General features: G+C 41.7%; 2 protein-coding genes across 4 annotated transcripts; one reads left to right on the top strand and one right to left on the bottom strand.

The window, feature by feature from the left end:
• prmt7 (protein arginine methyltransferase 7) lies at positions 1-11,535 on the top strand. The gene is made up of 18 exons (XM_031879340.1): positions 1-144; positions 300-405; positions 1,430-1,466; positions 3,415-3,564; positions 4,844-4,952; positions 5,056-5,168; positions 5,944-6,173; positions 6,267-6,447; positions 7,223-7,350; positions 7,472-7,610; positions 7,691-7,774; positions 7,863-7,910; positions 8,006-8,095; positions 8,709-8,870; positions 8,997-9,071; positions 9,911-10,071; positions 10,993-11,089; positions 11,192-11,535. Exons 1-18 carry the CDS (start codon positions 117-119, stop codon positions 11,348-11,350), a joined length of 2,097 nt encoding a protein of 698 aa, XP_031735200.1. The 5' UTR covers positions 1-116; the 3' UTR covers positions 11,351-11,535.
• A 187-nt stretch (positions 11,536-11,722) lies between these two features.
• Positions 11,723-18,193, bottom strand: ciapin1 (cytokine induced apoptosis inhibitor 1). Of its 3 annotated transcripts, none has more exons than XM_031879342.1 (9): positions 18,112-18,193; positions 17,342-17,533; positions 17,066-17,209; positions 16,762-16,841; positions 16,464-16,623; positions 15,484-15,560; positions 12,530-12,648; positions 12,167-12,245; positions 11,723-12,080 (listed from the first exon to the last, which is right to left on the bottom strand). In XM_031879342.1, exons 2-9 carry the CDS (start codon positions 17,496-17,498, stop codon positions 11,970-11,972), a joined length of 927 nt encoding a protein of 308 aa, XP_031735202.1. In that variant the 5' UTR covers positions 17,499-17,533; positions 18,112-18,193; the 3' UTR covers positions 11,723-11,969. The 3 variants fall into 3 exon arrangements, with proteins under 3 accessions (XP_031735202.1, XP_031735201.1, XP_031735203.1); XM_031879341.1 differs by having other exon boundaries at positions 18,029-18,112; XM_031879343.1 differs by lacking the exon at positions 18,112-18,193 and having other exon boundaries at positions 15,484-15,557; positions 17,342-18,105.
• Between the last annotated feature and the right edge of the window lie 291 nt (positions 18,194-18,484).

Below are 18,484 nucleotides of genomic sequence, written 5' to 3' on the forward strand. Positions count from 1 at the left end.
ACTGTTTCTGTGACTTCCTGTTTATACTTCGAAGGCGGCTGAAAACTGTTCGTATTGACCGCAATTACTTTTTTTCAACGCCCCCTGCTTCTACCGCCTGCTCTCGTCTACTTTCCATGCGAGAAACAGTCCATCTCGTACGAGGTAATGTGAGATTCGTTGCATGTAACCTAAAGAGTGTGACGTTGCTGGGAAAGATGGCGACCTCCATTGGTCCAACGCTGCATCAGTAGTGCAACTTACTTTTAGACCTTTGTACAATATTCTGTTAAAAAACAACAACCGGAGTGTTGTAACAGTTTTGGCAGAAATGAAGACCTTCTGTGGAAGAGCCAACCCGAGCACTGGAGCTTTAGACTGGGTGGAGGAGAGTGAGGAGTACGACTACCACCAGGAGATAGCCAGGTAACGCTAATGTTAGCTCCGAGCCTAGCATCACAGCACACGTTTGAATGGTGTGTTGTTTGCGGTTTCCTGAGAGTTGCTGAGTTTAGAACCCCATATATAATCTCGAGGATGAGCGCGTGCCTTTGTCAACAAGGAAGCCAACTTAACGTTGACATTTTTTCACATCGAGTTCTTACAAGTATTTACTTTCATAGGTTCATGTTTGTTTAGTATTCATGTATTCTTCGTGTAATTGCGTTAATATCTGCACTATGCACTTGTGACCAAGACACTGTAATGACTGAGCAGGACATTTTACAGTTATAAAATAAGCTTGAGCATTTATGTACTGTGCTATTACTACTATTATATTACACCTACAACTATACTGCACTGTATGTACTATATCAGACTATACTATGTTGATATGTTTGATGTTGATATGTCTTTCCTCATCAGATAATATTATTGTATTTCTATTTGTATTCTATATCAACACAGACAACACTAAGTCACTACTTAATTATAGTACATATTATACTGATGTGCACTGTTGACGTATAAACTATGCTTTATTATCACTGCTATTAATCATGCCATATCACTCACATCGCAACATTGTCTTTGTATAGCTCTTTTATTGTTGCTAGATTTATATGTCTAATCTTATCTTTTGTTTATTTCTCAAGCAGGCTTTTCTCATCTTACTGACATCTCCTGTTAGTTATCGGCCAACATGATTGTGACCGATTGTGATGCATCAGTTACAAGTTATTAAATCCCAATATAGAGATTTGTTTTGAAACCTCATCCTGAATTCTTCCACAGACCACAAGGAATCTGAAGAAGTTTAATTCCAATTCACCCATTGTTAAAAACAACCTATCAGAGTTTATGTGTTTCGTATTTGTCTAACAGTGCCTTGGGCTAATATTGATATTAATAATAATAAATAGAAAGTCAGCTACAAGTAATTTAAAACAAAAGCATCAATAATACCAACACTGGTCCATGTGACTCTGTTGTCCTGTTTATCTTTTAGGTCCTGTTACGCTGATATGCTACATGACCATGACAGGGTGAGTCATCCATAAATATGTCTCACATGACCACGTTTGTTTGCTGTGGAAATGACGTTATTTCCTAATATGTGGTTTATATGTTAAATGAGACTGTTGCTTGATGGGAGGCCTTCTTTATATACTTACTTGATGATAATTAGGGGTGGGAATCACCAGAGATCCCGCGATACGATATTATCGTGATACTTGGGTCACGATACGATATTATCACGATATTGCGATTTATTACTTTTTTCAACTTCAAATTATGTCCCCAAAGGAAAACTGTCAACATGTTTTATCTAATAAGATAAAGTTTTCAGTCTGTTCATGTCACTTCAATCATTTTTATTGCAGCAAAATAGGATTGTCAAGCAGACAGACTGACCAACAATGTCATAAATATTGCACCTGACAAACTGAACTGTTTGTATTACTACATAGTCCAACTTAACTAAATGCAAACGTGTGGACTCAGTATATGAACTATAACTTATATAAGTAGGATATAAGAGTTATATAACTCAGTATAACTTGCGATGCGTGGACCTCAAGGGCAGAGAGACAGTTATGCGCTGTTAATAGTTTATATGATTAAAGATCAATACTTGGCGTCCATGTATCGATACAATATCGCCACGCAAAATATCGTGATACTATGCTGTATCGATTTTTTTTCCCACCCCTAATGATAATAATAAAAAACACATTGTGAAACTGGGGGTGTACATTAGGGCTGTCCTCGAATACAGACATTTTTAATTGACAAGATTGAAAGATTAAAAAATGCTTGAAAAACCGACTTTCAAAAAATCTTTGTTGATACTCTTCGTAGTGAAGCTGCATAATGCTGATAAGCGCCAGAAAATGACGTAATCACGGTCGGCGAGTGGTCGCAGAGCTCGGCCGTGCGCTTCTGGATTTTTGTAACTTGGCGTGCGATTACGTGACTGTCTCAAATAGTTCACTGATAAAAACACTATTTACATGTGTAGGATTATACAAAATAGGCCAATTCGTTTTGAGATTCTTAAGAAACAGGGGGTCTTAAGAAACAGGGGGTCTTAATAACCTACGGTGCTAAGCGCGAGGATAAACAACGCTGAATCTGTCATTTTGGTTTTAGTAGACTAAAGCTCTGTTTATACTCGTACTTGGCACCGTAGTGCGAGCCTCTGCAGATGGCGCGTGGGCTCCGAGCATGAACAGAAACGGTTATGCTCAACGAGCTGTTCTTTGCATTATTCTCTGAAATGCCAGAGGGACAACAAAATGTACTGTGAAGAATCAAATGGCGAGTAACTCATCGACTGTAGGTGTAACTGGCAAAAAGCCATAAACCAAGCTCCACAGTGCTGTAAACTCGTACTCATGGACTACTTTATTGCCTTTGTACAGGCCCTGTAATTAAAGAAGTCAGGTATTACATGCATTATAAAGAAACAAAGGTTGAATATCCTGTAAACTATTTGATTTGGCTGCAAAATATTTTCTCAAATGAAGATTTTTAAGACCTCCTGCTTCTAAATCATCTAAACAGGAATTGGCCTTCTTTGCATAATCCCCAGACATGTAAATAGTGTTTTAATCAGTGAACTATTTGTGACAGTCACATGATTGTGGGCACCGTGTTACAAAAATTGTAAAGTGCACAACCAAGTGCGGCAACCTCTTGCTGACACTCTGCTCACGACGCGCAGGCCGCGATTCGGTCATTTTCGTGCCGGCTTCACTACGTTGAGTATCAACTACGCTTTAGTCGACTTATAGACTAAGAGGGGGCAACCCTAGTGAACACACTTTTGATATACTCTGTTTATGCTCCAGTGAGTCGTGTCTTTTCTAGAACAAAAGAAAGAAAACAAACGGGATGAGGCACCACACACACTGACTTTACTAAATCCCTCTGCATAGTGTTCTCGCTCTTCTTCTGCATTGACACAGCTGATGTCCTTTCTGCCTCCAGAATAAGAAGTACTACCAGGGCATCCGGGCTGCTGTAGCCAGAGTAAAGGCTCGCGGTGAGAGGGTCATCGTCCTGGACATCGGGACGGGAACAGGCCTACTGTCCATGATGGCCGTCACTGCTGGAGCGGACTTCTGCTACGCTGTGGAGGTAGAGATGCCCTACTACCCCCCCATTTATACTGTGCAGTATCTACTCATAAAAGATATGTGTAATCTTTGAAAAGTTCTTTTAAAAAGTAACTTGATACCACCAGGCTGAAAAGCAGTGTTTTACTGTGCTTTCTGGTTGAAAGGTTCAGGCCTGTTTGGGTCAGAGGTGTGCTCTGTTGCACCTGTAACCCCACCCATCTAGTGACGGGTATCGTTAGGATTTTATCCATACGAGTACTCTTATTAATTGTGCTTATCGGTTCAGTTCCTTATCGGTTCTTTTTTAGAATTTTGTGAGAAAAAAAGACAATTAATTAGGAAAAGATTTAATGTTGCTTTATTATTCTTGTATATAAACTTGAGCTTTAATACAAGAAGTTCCAAAATCTTTAGTTTACATTCGCAGCCAAACAATAAGTTAAGTGATTTGCTTTCATTGATTAGCCTGTTCTTACGAACAAACTCCGTATGGCATCGCTAACGTTAAGCGGCTGCTCGACAAGCGGTAGAAAGCTGTGCATTTCTGTTCTGCTTCTTGGTCACATGTTGTGGTGAACTGCTGGTGTTACCTCCATTACTTGTGAGGGTTTTGTTGCATTTGATACAACTAGAGTTCTCAGCATCTACTGGAGTAAAATGTAGCCACACGGATCCTTTTCTTCTCTCTACCATGATGTGACGCTGTACTGATCCGGAGTCTGTGTGTGTGTGTGTCAAGGTAAAGCACGGCTCCGCCTCTCGTGCAAAGACACAGCGACAGAGAGAGGAGGTTAGAGACGATGAGATCTCACTCTGTAACTTTTTAAAGTACCGATAATAGGACCGTTAACTCCGAACCATGTCAATACTCCGGGTTTTTACAAATTTGTAACCGGTTCCCGTTTAGAGCCGGGTTCCGGGGAGCGTCCCTACAGCCATCGGTGATGTCATGGAGTCCTAAAGGACACCTGTACATCACTGTAGTAAGGAGAGAAGGTGAACCATTGGAGGTCAGCAAAAACTCTTCAGTTTATAAGACGACACAATTTGCATGTACCGAAAAACACCACGACAGCTTTAAAACACAGAACAAGCTGTTGGAGAATGCCTTGATGCTCTGTGCTATGGGTGTTTTTTATGAAATGAAAGTATTTATTTTTAAGTCTAGCATATTCACACTGGCTCTCAGAAATTCTAGCAGGTGTGCTTAATTACCCTGCTTCCTTGTTACCTTCACATGATTTGCAGCGTTTCCCAGACTGCCTCAGGAGTCTCCTGTGTCTCCTTTGTGTCGGCAGGTTTTCAAGCCTACGGCTGAGGCAGCGCAGTGCATTGTGGAGAAGAACGGCTTCTCAGAAAAGATCAAGATCATCAACAGACACTCTACTGATGTCACCGTGGGGCCAGGTCACACACTGCTTCTGCACTACATGAATACTGGGGTCACTTGAAGTTGCATGTATCTGTGATTTTATACAGAACTTTGTGTCGTGTTTGTAATTGAACGCAGATGGAGATATGCAAATGAAGGCCAACATTCTGATCACAGAGCTGTTCGATACAGAGCTGATAGGTGAAGGAGCACTGCCCAGCTATGAACATGCTCACCAAAATCTTGTCCAGGTGTGTGTGTGTAAATTTATATGTCAATGTGTTTTGCATAATCTGTAGGTTTTACACTGGTCATGAACTTTAAGATTTAGTTTAACGACCCATGTTGTAATAAGTGAGATTTTCATATTTTTTTTTTATTATAAAGCAGGTGTAGATGCTGTGTAAATACTGTGACGGTATCGAAACATCAATCCATGTAGAAACACACACAGCCCGTATTCAGAAGCTGTGCCTTTAAACACGCAGTCAGGATTTCTGTACCGTTGTGATGTCACAACTATACAACATATGCCCTGTAATCCATTAGAAGTCGGAGGTCGATTTTTCCGAGTCAGTATTTCTTTTTTTAATCAACAACTAGGGAACTAGTTATGAAAATGTAATATGACTTATACAAACATAGACCATTTCAGTTTCATACGTAAACAATCTAAATGTGTCCCAGTTTCCCGTTGCAGGAAGTAAACATGGACCCAAGTTGTTGTTAAGCAACACAGTTCCGTTGAAAAGCGCTAAAACAGAGCTTTTCAGACAGAGGGTGAAGAGATTTATATTTATACTCCAACAGAAGGTATGAGAAAAGTAAATGAGTTTTTTGAGCATTAAAGCATGTAAACACATAGAAACCCAAAATACAAGTATGAACCTGAAAATGAGCATCGCATGTGTCCTTTAATATTTGTTAAATCCAGTGATGCATAAAACAAACTACAGCTAGTGGAGGTGAAATGTCTAATCCCAGCTGGTTGTCTGATCCGTCTCCTCGTGTCCCTCCACCCTACAGGAGGCTTGTGAGGCGGTCCCTCACCGGGCCACCGTCTACGCCCAGCTGGTGGAGTCGGAGCTGCTGTGGAGCTGGGTTCAGATGCAGCCGGTGGAGGTGGAGGGGGCCCGCCTGGTCCCGCCGCCCGCCATGGGCCACTGTGCCGGAGCTCATTCGGTGTGTGATATCCAGCTGAGCCAGGTGTCTCCTCGCAGCTTCACCCCCCTTGGTCCCCTCTGCACCATGTTCAGGTACGCGAGTGACACACGTCTTCTCCTAGATCCTTTTCTCTCAGCATCAGTTTTTCACTCTCTCCCTTCTACACTGTCCTCCCCCCCTCTCAGTGTGGATTTTAGTAAGCCAGTGAGTAGCGCATTCCAGTCTTGCACCTCCCAGTTTGTGGCTCGGGCCAGCGGTCGGGCCCAGGTCGTCTTATCTTGGTGGGACCTAGACATGGATCCCAGTGGAAGCGTCGTGTGCACCATGGCGCCTAGCTGGACATACCCACAGCCAAAGACGGCTCCGGTGAGTTATAGAACACTATGGGTGTTTCTCAAAGTCAAGGATGTTGGTAAGACGGGTCCTTCCAAGTCGGGTCCTTCATTGTAGAAAGCACACATTGAAACAGTGTAGTGCGTGTGCCGGTGTGTAAAAGAAAAGAAAACTCTTCATTCAAACACAACAGAAACTAAATAAAACTCTTTCCGCTTCCAACAATCCCTAACTCTGGTTTAGTCGAAATAAAGTTTTAATTCCTAGAGTTAGATGTGAAAATATGCTGACTTTATAACTTTATAGCCTCAGTGCTATTAATTGCTCGGTGAACGAGGCTGTTCCTGAGCGATGCAAGTCACATCAAACCTTTAAATGAGGCTTTGATGATCTACTATGAGGGAAGATTCAGCGGCTGGATTGGCAAATGTCTCACCTCAAATTTTTCAGAAACCGATTGCCAAAATCTGTCTCTGAACAAGTTTGAGGTGAAATAACTGAAAGTCTACCAGCATATTAACCGTTTCCAAATCAGGGCACAGGAAATGCATCATGGGCACACAGTAGCATTGTGGGTGTCTTTAGGAGCGCAGAGGAGACTTGCATGCATCATGGAAAAAGGACTCTTCCCTTGTTAGAATTGGAATGATCCTAGACATCAACACAACACTCATTCAGCGGGATCCAGTGACAAAGCATCCTTCTAAATTCAGCCGTTGATCTTATTTGACTTTGAGAAACACGCTCTGCTCTGATGTTCTAAGTCAGACTCCTATCAAACTCTGCTGATCATTGCGATGTGTTTCAGTGGCGGGACCACTGGATGCAGAGTCTTTACTTCCTGCCTACGGAGAGCAGAGTGACAGAGGGGGAGGAGCTGAGTCTGACCGTTTGCCATGACGACTATAGCCTGTGGTACGGCCTGCAGTCCCCCAGGTAACAGCTCAGAGGCTTCACTTTAGAAACACTGTTTAAATCTCCTACAGCTCAAAAAACAGCAGCACCTGTTTTGCAAACCCTCATTTCTTCTTTGTTTTATTCTGGTTGCCGTCTTCAGTCAGCAGGACTCACAGGCTGAGGCTCCTCCCACTCGGCCCTGTTGTACCTGCCAAGCCCACCTGGTTTGGACTCGACCGCGTTTCGGCGAACTCAACGACAGGCGGCGCACAGAGAGCTACGTCAGCGCGCTGCGCAGCGTAAGTGGAGGGCCGCCGAGAGTCCGAGCTGTCGGATACGGTTGTTGTTGTTGTCTGATCGCCTGTTGTGTTCACTCCAGGTCATGAGGGAGGACAGCGTCTGTCTTGGCGTCAGCGATGGAAGTCTACTTCCTGTGTTCGCTCACATGATCGGAGCCAAGAAGGTACTCTGCTTTGACCGTGCCGCGCCTTTCTAAACCAAATACCATACTGTGTTACTGATGTCTTTTTCTTCTTGGGGCCTCTACCCAGGTCTACGGTCTGGAAAACTCCAGAATGTCTAAACAGGTTATTAAGCAGGTAAATAACTCACGACTGTACCACCTCATCTTTGAGAGGTTTATGGTTTTTACCAACACAAAAACTCTGCGATGTGACACATGTTCCCTCTGCAGGTGTTGGAAGCCAACTCGATGGAAGGAGGTGTTGAGCTGCTGGAGATCCAGCCGGAGCAGCTGACCAATGATGATCTCGGAGGGGAGCAGGTACCTTTTGAACAAGCTTATAGTGGCGCTACAGTGTCTTTTTCCATAGTCAAAATGTTTATAATTTATAAAATACAAATGATTACGTAGAGTACAAATATTGTCGCTTGTTGAATTATCACCAACTCTGATGTTCCCGTCAGATGCTAAAACAGAGTGTTTTAGCATCTTTTAGCTCATTGTTTTGGTTTTCAAGGCCGCTTTACATTCAAGCTTGGTTTGTGCTCGCAGTGGGTGAGGTGCATGCGCCAGAAAATGTCATCGCGAGTGAAAAAAAGCTCCAAAAAGTTCTGAATATTTGTAGCTAGGGCGTCAGCTTTTTTGATTATTATGCAACAAAAAGCACGTTGAGCATGAGCGTGTTCGTAGCTTGTGCGCCGTCTGTGGAGCTCACTGCTCTCACGAACATCATCAACTTGCTCTACTGCCCCCAAGTGGCCAAAAAACTAACTGGTAATGCTGCTTTAACTCTTTGCTCTCCAATTGATCATCTGAACATTTGTGGAATTCAAACCATCTGATAGCTTTTAAAGCCAAAAATCTCACTCAAATGTATTTTGTAGGATTCAGAAATGTGTATCCCAGTGGATTGAGTGAAAAGCTTCCTCTCCAGATCTCTGTCCTGATGGGTGAACCGTACTTCAGCACCAGCCTCCTGCCCTGGCACTCCCTGTTCTTCTGGTACTGTCGGACCGCCCTGGCAGGCCTCCTCCGGCCCAACGCCACCATCCTGCCCTGCTCTGCCACACTTCACATGGTGGCTGTAGAGTTCCAGGTGAGAGAGACGGGAATATATTTATACATATAAATGTTTTTTTTAATTACGTCTACGATTTAAAGAAAGAGGCATAAAGGAATATGCATTATTTTTTGAATTAGTTGTCTTTTCTGTGTTTCTTAGGATTTGTGGAGGATAAGAGCTCCGTGTGGAACATGTGAGGGCTTTAATGTCTCACCCATGGATGAAATGGTCCAGGTAAAAGTTTTATTTATGAATTTCTGTCATTTTCTTTTTACATCTAGTAAAATCTTCAGGTACAGACGGTGTATATTTTCATCATGGAGAAGAAATGTCTTAATCGGGAAACTATAAAATAGAATTCATGACAGAGAGCTTTATAGTTTTTGTTTGTGTAATTAAGTTCAACGTGTACACCTGCGTGTTGATCTGCACAAGATGTCTGTGGTTTTAAGTAGGAGCATGATTCAAACGGAGAATACTAACATAACTAGTGTTGTACTATTTGTCGAATTGTATTGAAAAAAGATAAAAGTTTCAAAACTCAGAACTTGTTTTTATCTGATGAAATATTTCAGCTTCAGCCCACATTTGTTGGCATTTAGCTATTCAAAAACGTTTTTACTGCGGTCAAAAAAACCTCATAAAATATACAACAGAAGTTCAAAGCTTCATATTGTTTAATATATTTTTAATAACAATTGCTGAGGATAAAAAGGCATTAAATTAAGTGAATTAACGATTTTAAATATTGTTGTCCATTAAAGACTTTTAAAAGGAGTTTTATTATAAGATGCCTTCAATTGAAATATTAACATTCATACGCGCTGTTTATGTACAGATTTGTGAGTAAACCCTCTTTTTGAATGAGGCCCAATGTCCCCAACACAAATGAGGACATAGAAGGGGACGCATCCTATTATTTATGGTTTGAACACTGGTGAGGAGACATTTTATATCCGTGATGTGTAGCTGAAGTTTAAAGGGCCTGTTATGAGTTTCTGTGTTTTTTAAATCATGTATGTTTTTGAAAATAATTCTTTAAAAACATAACTCTCCACATCCATCCCCCACAGAGATCTCTGGATTTCCGTGAGTCCCGTGAGGCGGAGCCCCACCCTCTCTGGGAGTACCCATGTCGCGCTCTGACCCGGTCCACAGCGGCCATGACCTTCGACTTCACCCGGTGTATCCCTCAACAGCCAATCAGCAGTCAGGGCTCGCTGCCGTTCATAAGGTACTGAGTTTTCCCAGGAACCACATACCAAAGTATGAAAGCTGGCTTATTCTCAGGCAGGGGTATTCAATTATAATTCAAGGAGGTCCAGTTAGAGAGAATTTCCTCATGCAAACATCTGGAACATCACAATAATGTCTAACTTGATTTAGTGCCATAATTATTTAGGTAAACAGTAGACAACAACTGACACTTCAAAATAAAGAAAGTTCAATTGAATAATACCTCAACAATATTTATTGTCAGTTTTCAATTTTAACTGGATGAATTATAAATAATAAATACTATAGTACTTCATTTTAGAAAAATTAATATAACTGAATTGTCCTGCAGCTTCAGTTCATTCAGTGTGAATATTATATTATCCTCATCTTCTAAAAAGAGAACGTTGTGGACTTTGGACTTTATCTGTGGTTATTAAACCACTTGTTTCCTCTCAACATTATTGTTGGACAGTGAATTCATGTGTTAGGATTCTGATCATATTGGGCTCTTAGATTGTTTATTTTCTGTGACTTTATTTCGGATGTGAGTGGGTACGTTTACTAAAAAGACTTGTGCTTTGTCTCGTAGTGGAGCGCCACGTCTCAATATATATGAGACATACTGGTTTTGAATGAACATATAAGAGTGTCCATTCTTGGTTGAAGACTCTGGTCTCTCAGTCCACTTTCCTCTGTTTGGAGAAGTCTGTGTGCTTCCTGGACCGCTGAATAAGGGCAGTAAAGGCTGGAAAAGCTGCGCCGGTTAAAATAGAAGCGCTCCGTAAAAATTAAATAATTCTCAATTATCCATCGGTTATAAGTCCAGGGTCCAGATACCACGGCGTCTGGGTGCGGATCCGGACCCTGGTCCGCCTATTAGTGAGCCCTGGTCTAAGGGTTACAGTAGAGTTAAACAGCCTGTTTGAATGTGTTTCAGGAATGGTCGTTGCCATGGTGTCGCGCTGTGGATGGAATATCACCTCACCGCTGACATCACTGTCACTGCAGGTCTGATTGGACCAATCAGTGAGCAGGTATCCACATCTCCTTAACAGCCTTAGTTGTCTGTCTTTAACCGTCAAACCAATTGCGTCAATTGTTTTTTTGACAATGTTTTTTCTGTGCCTTCCTCACAGGGCGAGTGCGAGTGGAGTCGACACAGGAAACAGGGAGTGTATTTTCTCAAGTCGCCGTGTGAGAGCTCAGACGACGGCAGAGCCGCAGTGTCTTACAGCTTCACCTTTGAACCCGGTCTGGGAGACATTAAGATGGACTTCAGCGTGGAGGAACAGTGATGAACTGACTCTCGAGTAATGTGCCTTTACCTCATGTCGCCGTTTTTATTTTTTTATATCGAATGCACATTTTAACATCTGTGGTTCGGCCAATATGGTGTTATTGTTCTGACTCACTATCTGAAACATGACATTCAGGGCTTCCCAAAAGCAGGTAGCAATTGTACAATAAATGATTCAACAAATTCAAAATGTGTGTGTCACTAACTGGCTGATAGATGTTCTGTGGGTCAGTTTGCAATTAGGGGAAAAAGAAAAAGAACCGGTCACCTGCGTCGCAAAGCCAAAATGTGTTACTGAAATGTTGATATATGAGAATGTAACATCTGGGGACTATTGGCCATGTTCGGTTAAATAAATGTGTTGCCTATAAACAGAAGTCTCGCTTTAGTTTATTGTATTAAAATGAAACTCAAAAATATCATTCATAATTGACAACAGCAGGAGTCAAAGGCATCACAATCTGCACTGGTGAATCCCAGAGGAAACCAGTTGTAATTTCAAAGCAGAAGTGTCTCACTGAGTGGACAAACGGGCAGAAAGTGTCTCCGGGGTGGATGGGGAAAAGAAAAGGAATGTAAAATGTTGAGCGGGGGTAGCATGTGTGAAGTCCAGTGTTTTAAGCGTCTGTCAGCGTCTTCTTGTCCAGCACGATCTTCTCCCCCGGTTTAAACGCTGGCATCCCCATGTACGGGCAGCTGGCACATCGGAACGCATCGCCGAGGTAACACTGCCACAAGTAGAAATCATTGAAATTGTTATTTCTTCTGTTAGGAAGAGGAGATATGGAGTGAACATATAACTAAATATACTCACACTTCCACAGGCTGATTTTGGTAGATTAGTCTTCTGGTTTCCTTTACTTTCCTCCAGCTCCTCAGCAAGACCACACGTGCTGCACACAGGTGCAACATTTTTATATTAAATGCTTTCCTAAGCTCAGATAAATGTACTAAATGTAAAAAAAAATTTGAAAGCCCGGCTCCTTCTGTTGTAGCGTGTTTTCTGTCTGTTGTGCACGGTGGAAACTCTTTACTGTCCGTATGCATTGATTTGGTTGCAAATGAGTTTCCCTACTGGGGATTAATAAAGCTTTCTAATGTTATCGAGCTGCGACCCAACAGACCCACAGCATGCTTTGGCCTAAAGGTTTAAATAACAGCTGTTGGGTGAACTCACCAGTTCTTGCAGGCTTTCTTCTTGGTGGCTCCTTCTCCACACGTGGGTGCTTTAAGAGAAGCTGGGTCTGGCTTCTTCAAGTCATCCTCATCCAGCAGAGCATCGGAGTCCACCAGGTCCTAGAGAGAAGGGCAACCAAAGGGATGAGTAGGATTCAGTAATTATAGGAAGTACAGTGTTCAGAAAGACGTGTGCTTGATACTCCCAATAACAAATATATATGTAAGTACAGTGGTGTATAAAGTACTCAAAAGCCATACTTGAGTAAAAGTAAAGATACCTTACTGGAAAACTACTCCAGTAAAAGTCACCTATTAGAATACTACTTGAGTAAAAGTCTTAAAGTATCTGATATTTATTGTACTTAATATCAGAAAATTACTTTTGATACTTAAATGTACTTAAGTATTGAAAGTAAAAGTACAAGTAAATGCTGTTAATAAAAAAGCAAAGGGTCAGAATTATGAAGTTTATTCTTTTAAGTGCTGTGGCCACCAGGACCAAGGACATGGAGCTGTGTTGACAATAATTGGGTTGGCTGTGATCCATCCAGGAGCAACAATGTTCAACATAATATATTGTACATAAGTATACTTTTGCATCTACTATGAACTTATCATCATAATTCTCCGTAAAGCAATATGACACTATGAAGGAGTTGTAACAGTGCGTTTATAAGTATGCTCATTCCGACTAGAGGATGTAGAGGGAAAATGCATAATGTTGTGTTCAGCAAAAAATATCCACTTGATGCATCAGGTCAGTGTTGTGAGAAAGGACACCTGCCTTGTAAACTCCTATGGGCCTGATTTGATCACAATAGGCAAAGGTTTTGCTCAAGCTGAATCTGCAATTGGGCGACTGCTACCATCATAATTCCATCTGATCATCCACAAAATATCTGATCATCCACTCAAATATCAAAACATGATCAATACTGAAGCAGCACCGAAAGTAACAACCCAGTCATTACTTGAAACTGAAAAATGTCCTGTTCATCTTCAAAAGAAGTTTTTCAAAATTGCGAGAATTCCGTCTCGTTCTTCTTGGGCTGAAGACTAGTCCTGCGATGCTAAATAGCCTTTCACAGGCCGCTGAGGCAGGTAGAGGTGTGTTCAGCTTCACAGACAGCTTGCGCACAGCTGGGAAGGATTTCCCCAATGCTAACACTAATGCTAACACTAATGCTGCGCTCTCGCGGCTCCTGTCAATCCTATGGTGTGGTGGCTAGCTATAGCTAACGTTAGCCAACTAGTGCTGCACCACTGTCAACACTTCCTCAGCTCACTAACTCGCTAGCGATCCACGGGTGTTGGTCTTCGTCACCACCGTCGTTTGTTGCGGGAGTAGCAGGTGCTTCCATTTGTGCTTCCATCATGAAATCTGTCATCGTAGAGTGGAATTCTGCTCATGTAGTCGCTCGCTAGCTATAGCATATAGCATCCTGGGCATCACTGGAATCAAAACACCGCGGCTTTTAGAGCACTTGTTTGCAATTGCGCATTAACGTGATTAACCAATGATTTAACTTGCAAGCTAGGACCACTGATTCGCCAAACCTGCTTGTTGCAGTCTCTGTTCCACCACAGTCCCCGACGTTGGTCTCATGATTCATTTTGTTTCTAAAGATAGATTTGATTTTGTAGCGAGAAACGAAGGTTTCAGGGGAAATGTATCGGAGTAAAAGTATCAGTTTTCTTTGCAAAATGTAGTGAAGTAAAAGTAAACAGAAATATAAGTAGTAAAGTAAAGTACAGATATACAAAAAAAACGACTTAAGTACAGTAACGAAGTATTTCTACTTCGTTACTATACACCACTGTGTAAGTATATATACACTGGAAAAGTGTATATATACCCCAAAAGTTAAAATTTCGTTGTTTTCCCTGAAAACATACATGAAATGAGTTTAAATAGGAAGAAATGTCATTGACAAAGTTTGAAATAATGATTTTTAATTTAAATAATACTTTTCAAATAATCCTCCATGTGCAGCATGTACAGCCTTGCAGACCTGTGGCATTCAAGCTGTCAATTTGTTGAGGTAATCTGAAGAGATTTCTCCCCATGCTTCCTGAAGCACCTTCCACAAGTCGGATTGGCTTGATGGGCACCTCTTGCGTACCATACGGTCAAGCTGCTCCCACAACAACTCAATAGGGCTGAGATCCGGTGACTGCTGCTCTATGAGAGACAGAATACTAGCTGACTGCTTCTTTGCTAAATAGTCCTTACATAGTCTGGAGCTGTGCTTTGGAAATTGGTTCTTTGTTTTTGGCCATTTTGAGCCTGTAATGGAACCCACAACTGCTGATGCTCCAAATACTCAACTAGTCCAAAGAAGGCCAGATGTATTGATTCTTTAACCAGCACAACGGTTTTAAGGGTTTTCTGATGATCGGTTATTCTGTTGAAATGATCAACTAGCAAACACAATTTACCATTGGAAGACAGGACCTCTGTACGCCTATGTAGATATTTAATATCAAAATCAGCTGTTTACAGCTACAGTAGTCATTTACAACATTAACTGTCTACACAATATTTCTGATCAATTTGATGTTATTTTAATGGACAAAACATGCTTTTCTTTCAAAAACAAGGGAATTTCTAAGTGACCCCAAACTTTTGAACGGCAATGTATATAAACTGCGGTAACATGCGGCAGAGTGCAAAACCGCGATACAGTCAGCTGCCGTCTGACTTCTGATGCTCTTAAAGCAGTAATATTATGGTATGGATGACCTCAGAGAGATGGGAACCATAGTTTTGCACTCGGCCGCTCACATAGTCTTGGAAAAGGAGGAGTACTCGGCTGATTGCAATCTGCAACTTGGCCACTAAATCCCACACACTGTCCGTGACATGTGTGACTGTGGAATGTCAGGTGGTGCGCTGCGGTCCACTTTTGAGCTGGCCACACTGTATTTAATGATACAGAATCCACAACTCACCACATCATCATCGTCCATGTCGTTGGCTGACAGTGTCCACATTTTGACAGCGTTGGGATCCAGAGCTGGTTTCTCTGCTGGAACCACAGAAGTCAATTTACACAAGTAAATTGAGTGATTGCCTCACATACCACCATAAAAAAACACACATACCGATGTTGACAATAGACAAGAAACTGAGAACAAAAAGTATTTTTGAAGAAATCTGAATATTTGTTCACAAATCTTACTCTGTGGTATGACCTCTCAAATCAATAACCTTTAATACTTTAAGCTCACCGCTGATTGACCTATAAAACGACTCATTTTGTGATAGATCACATCAATTTGCAATTCACAGATTAGCGTTATACAATAGATAAGGGATAACATCCGCTATCAGTTCCTGCATCTCGTGCTTGTGAAGCTGTGGACCAAGTTTAAGGCCTGTTGATTGAAATGATCTATAAACTATAAACCCCAGAGAGCAGAAATTATAATACTGCTTCACAAAGACGCACATACACACGTGGACAAAACTGTTGGTACCCTTCCGTTAAAGAAAGAAAAACCCACAATGGTCACTGACATAACTTGAAACTGACAAAAGTAATAATAAATAAAAATGTACTGAAAATTAACTAATACAAATCAGACATTGCTTTTGAATTGTGGTTCAACAGAATAATAAAAAAAAAAAAACTAATGAAAATGACACATTTGTAGAGCCAGGTTTGTCATTTCATCTTACCTTTATCCAACAATGTGTGTGATTCGAGAGGTCATCATGCTTTTTCTTAACCTTTTGTGGTCTAACGGAGTGTTCTTGACCATTATGAGACATTATAGTTTGGACAGAATCTGACTGGTGGTTTCAGAGGCATCACATGTGACAGACCAGAGCAAATGTCCCAACAGACTCCGAGTGGTCTCCTTCAATTTAACATGTGTGGACAAAAGAAAACGCTCAGAACAAACAGGAAAACTGCTCATAAACCTACCTGGCTTTTTCCCGAATGAAAGTTTAATCTGGCTGGATGATCCCACCTCGAAGGTAGGTTTGGAGGCAGATATGCGGACTCTAGACAGAGTGTTTCCTTGGTAACCAGTGGCCGTCCTGAGGGAGCTCAATGCCTCGGGACTCAGTTCTGCTTTACTGACCTGGATGGGGAATGAAGCAAGAGGTTCGATGGGTCAAAAGGGAGACATTTTATAACGGGATGTCTCTGGTGCTGATGTTTACGTTTTAGGTCTTTACGCTCTTTGTGTGTGTGTGTGTGTGTGTAGCCACTCAAGCACCTCCGTCACGGACATGAAGCCTGACAACTTCAGAGCTGACAGCAGCTTCTCTGCAGTCTTCACACTCTGCGCCTCAGCTCCTGACACACCGAAAGAAACAAGTCAAACACACTGTGACACAATCAGAGTCACATCCGTATCAGTGCTGCCCAGTGACCTGGTGGATAAAGACACCTGTCCTAGGTTGATTTGTTTTACTTTGATATGTTAAGGGGATTATATCTGTGTTGCATTTCTAGTGTACTTTGCCATTATAGTGGCATCAGAGGACTTTTACATGTATGTAAAAGAAGTTTGCATTCACCTGTAACTGCTTCATCCAGAACTAGCTTCCCACCAGGTTTGAGCACTCGAGCCATTTCAGCCAGAGTCTCTGAGCTGTGGATGGAGGAGCTGTCAGCCAGGAGGCAAGAAAGCACCCAGTCAAAGGTGGACGCTGAGTGGGAGGCTGCGGAGGGGAGAGGATCGTTTCACTACTGACTTTGTGTTCATGCTACCAGGATACATCACAGCATGTGCTGTAACGTTGTGGTGATAACACATTATTTGATTCATAAAGCAAGCGTGTTGGATCACTCACAAAGCAATAATCTCTCCATGTTCTCCACTGACACATGGCAGCCAGCACCAACAATGCCACCCAGTTCCTCTGCGTACTGCTTCAGGGCTGCTGGTGCTGAGGGCTGGGCCCAAACCAGCAGTACCTTGTCGCCTGTTCTGATGCCGAGCTCTGCCATGATTTTCTGAATATCTCTGTCCGTCACTGGATTATCTAAAAGCGAAAAAACGTGTACGTTAACTGGAAATGATCCAACCACCACAATGAACCAAACCGATAGCACAGTAACGTCTCGTCATAACATTATAGATTATAAGAATAGGAATAAGAAGGTCTAAATACAACCGTGATTGTGACAGGCCGTTGTAAATACTGTTACAATATTTAAAATACAATGGTATTAAATGAAAGGAAACGGCAGGTTCTCTCGAACGTCAACGTTAGTTTTATTGGCAAGTCATTCCTCTATAACGTTGCTTCATAGTCAAGAAATGTGGTCGTTTATTCCAGCTTTAGTTCTAAAATGTAACGTTGAAAGGGTTAACCCAGCTAACTACTAGTTAGCGTGTTAGCTTGTTTGTTGACATAGATGAACTGAAAAGCATAGGTCATGTAACGTAAGTAGCGTGACGCAGAAAACGCCGGTGCTTATCATAAGGCATGCTTTTAAGTCCAGTACACGGCTACCCGCTAACAAAATATACTTACACTTTTGGATGATTGTTCTATAAAGTATTTTGTGGTTAAATTACTGAAATACATGAAAATGTCAATCATATGTACTAACTTACCTAACCGATAGCTTGATGAGAGCTTCAGTATGCGTTTCCGGTTTGTTTTTTCAAAATAAAATAATTGCTAATGTGTTGTAACGTTTGCCCATTCAAAGTAACGTTAACAGGTGAAACGTAGTAGGCTATATATTATAAGAATCACATTAATTCATTCAGTCACAAAATTGGTGCACTGTTATTGTTGTTTCTTTTCATTTATACCTATAGAAAGTATTTTTCATGCGTTTTAGTTTGAAGGCGACATCTCTGTTTTTTGGTCTCTTGCCAGCTTGATGTTATGTATTTCATTGAGTCGCACTAAAGTGACGCAGCTGTTCCAAAAAGAAACTTACAACGCAGTGCAGCTGAACATGGCGGCGCTGCTGAGAGG

This window comes from Anarrhichthys ocellatus, unplaced genomic scaffold (assembly GCF_004355925.1).
Source record: "Anarrhichthys ocellatus isolate YVR2014 unplaced genomic scaffold, GSC_Weel_1.0 scaffold247, whole genome shotgun sequence".
Classification (NCBI taxonomy): Eukaryota; Metazoa; Chordata; class Actinopteri; order Perciformes; family Anarhichadidae; genus Anarrhichthys; species Anarrhichthys ocellatus.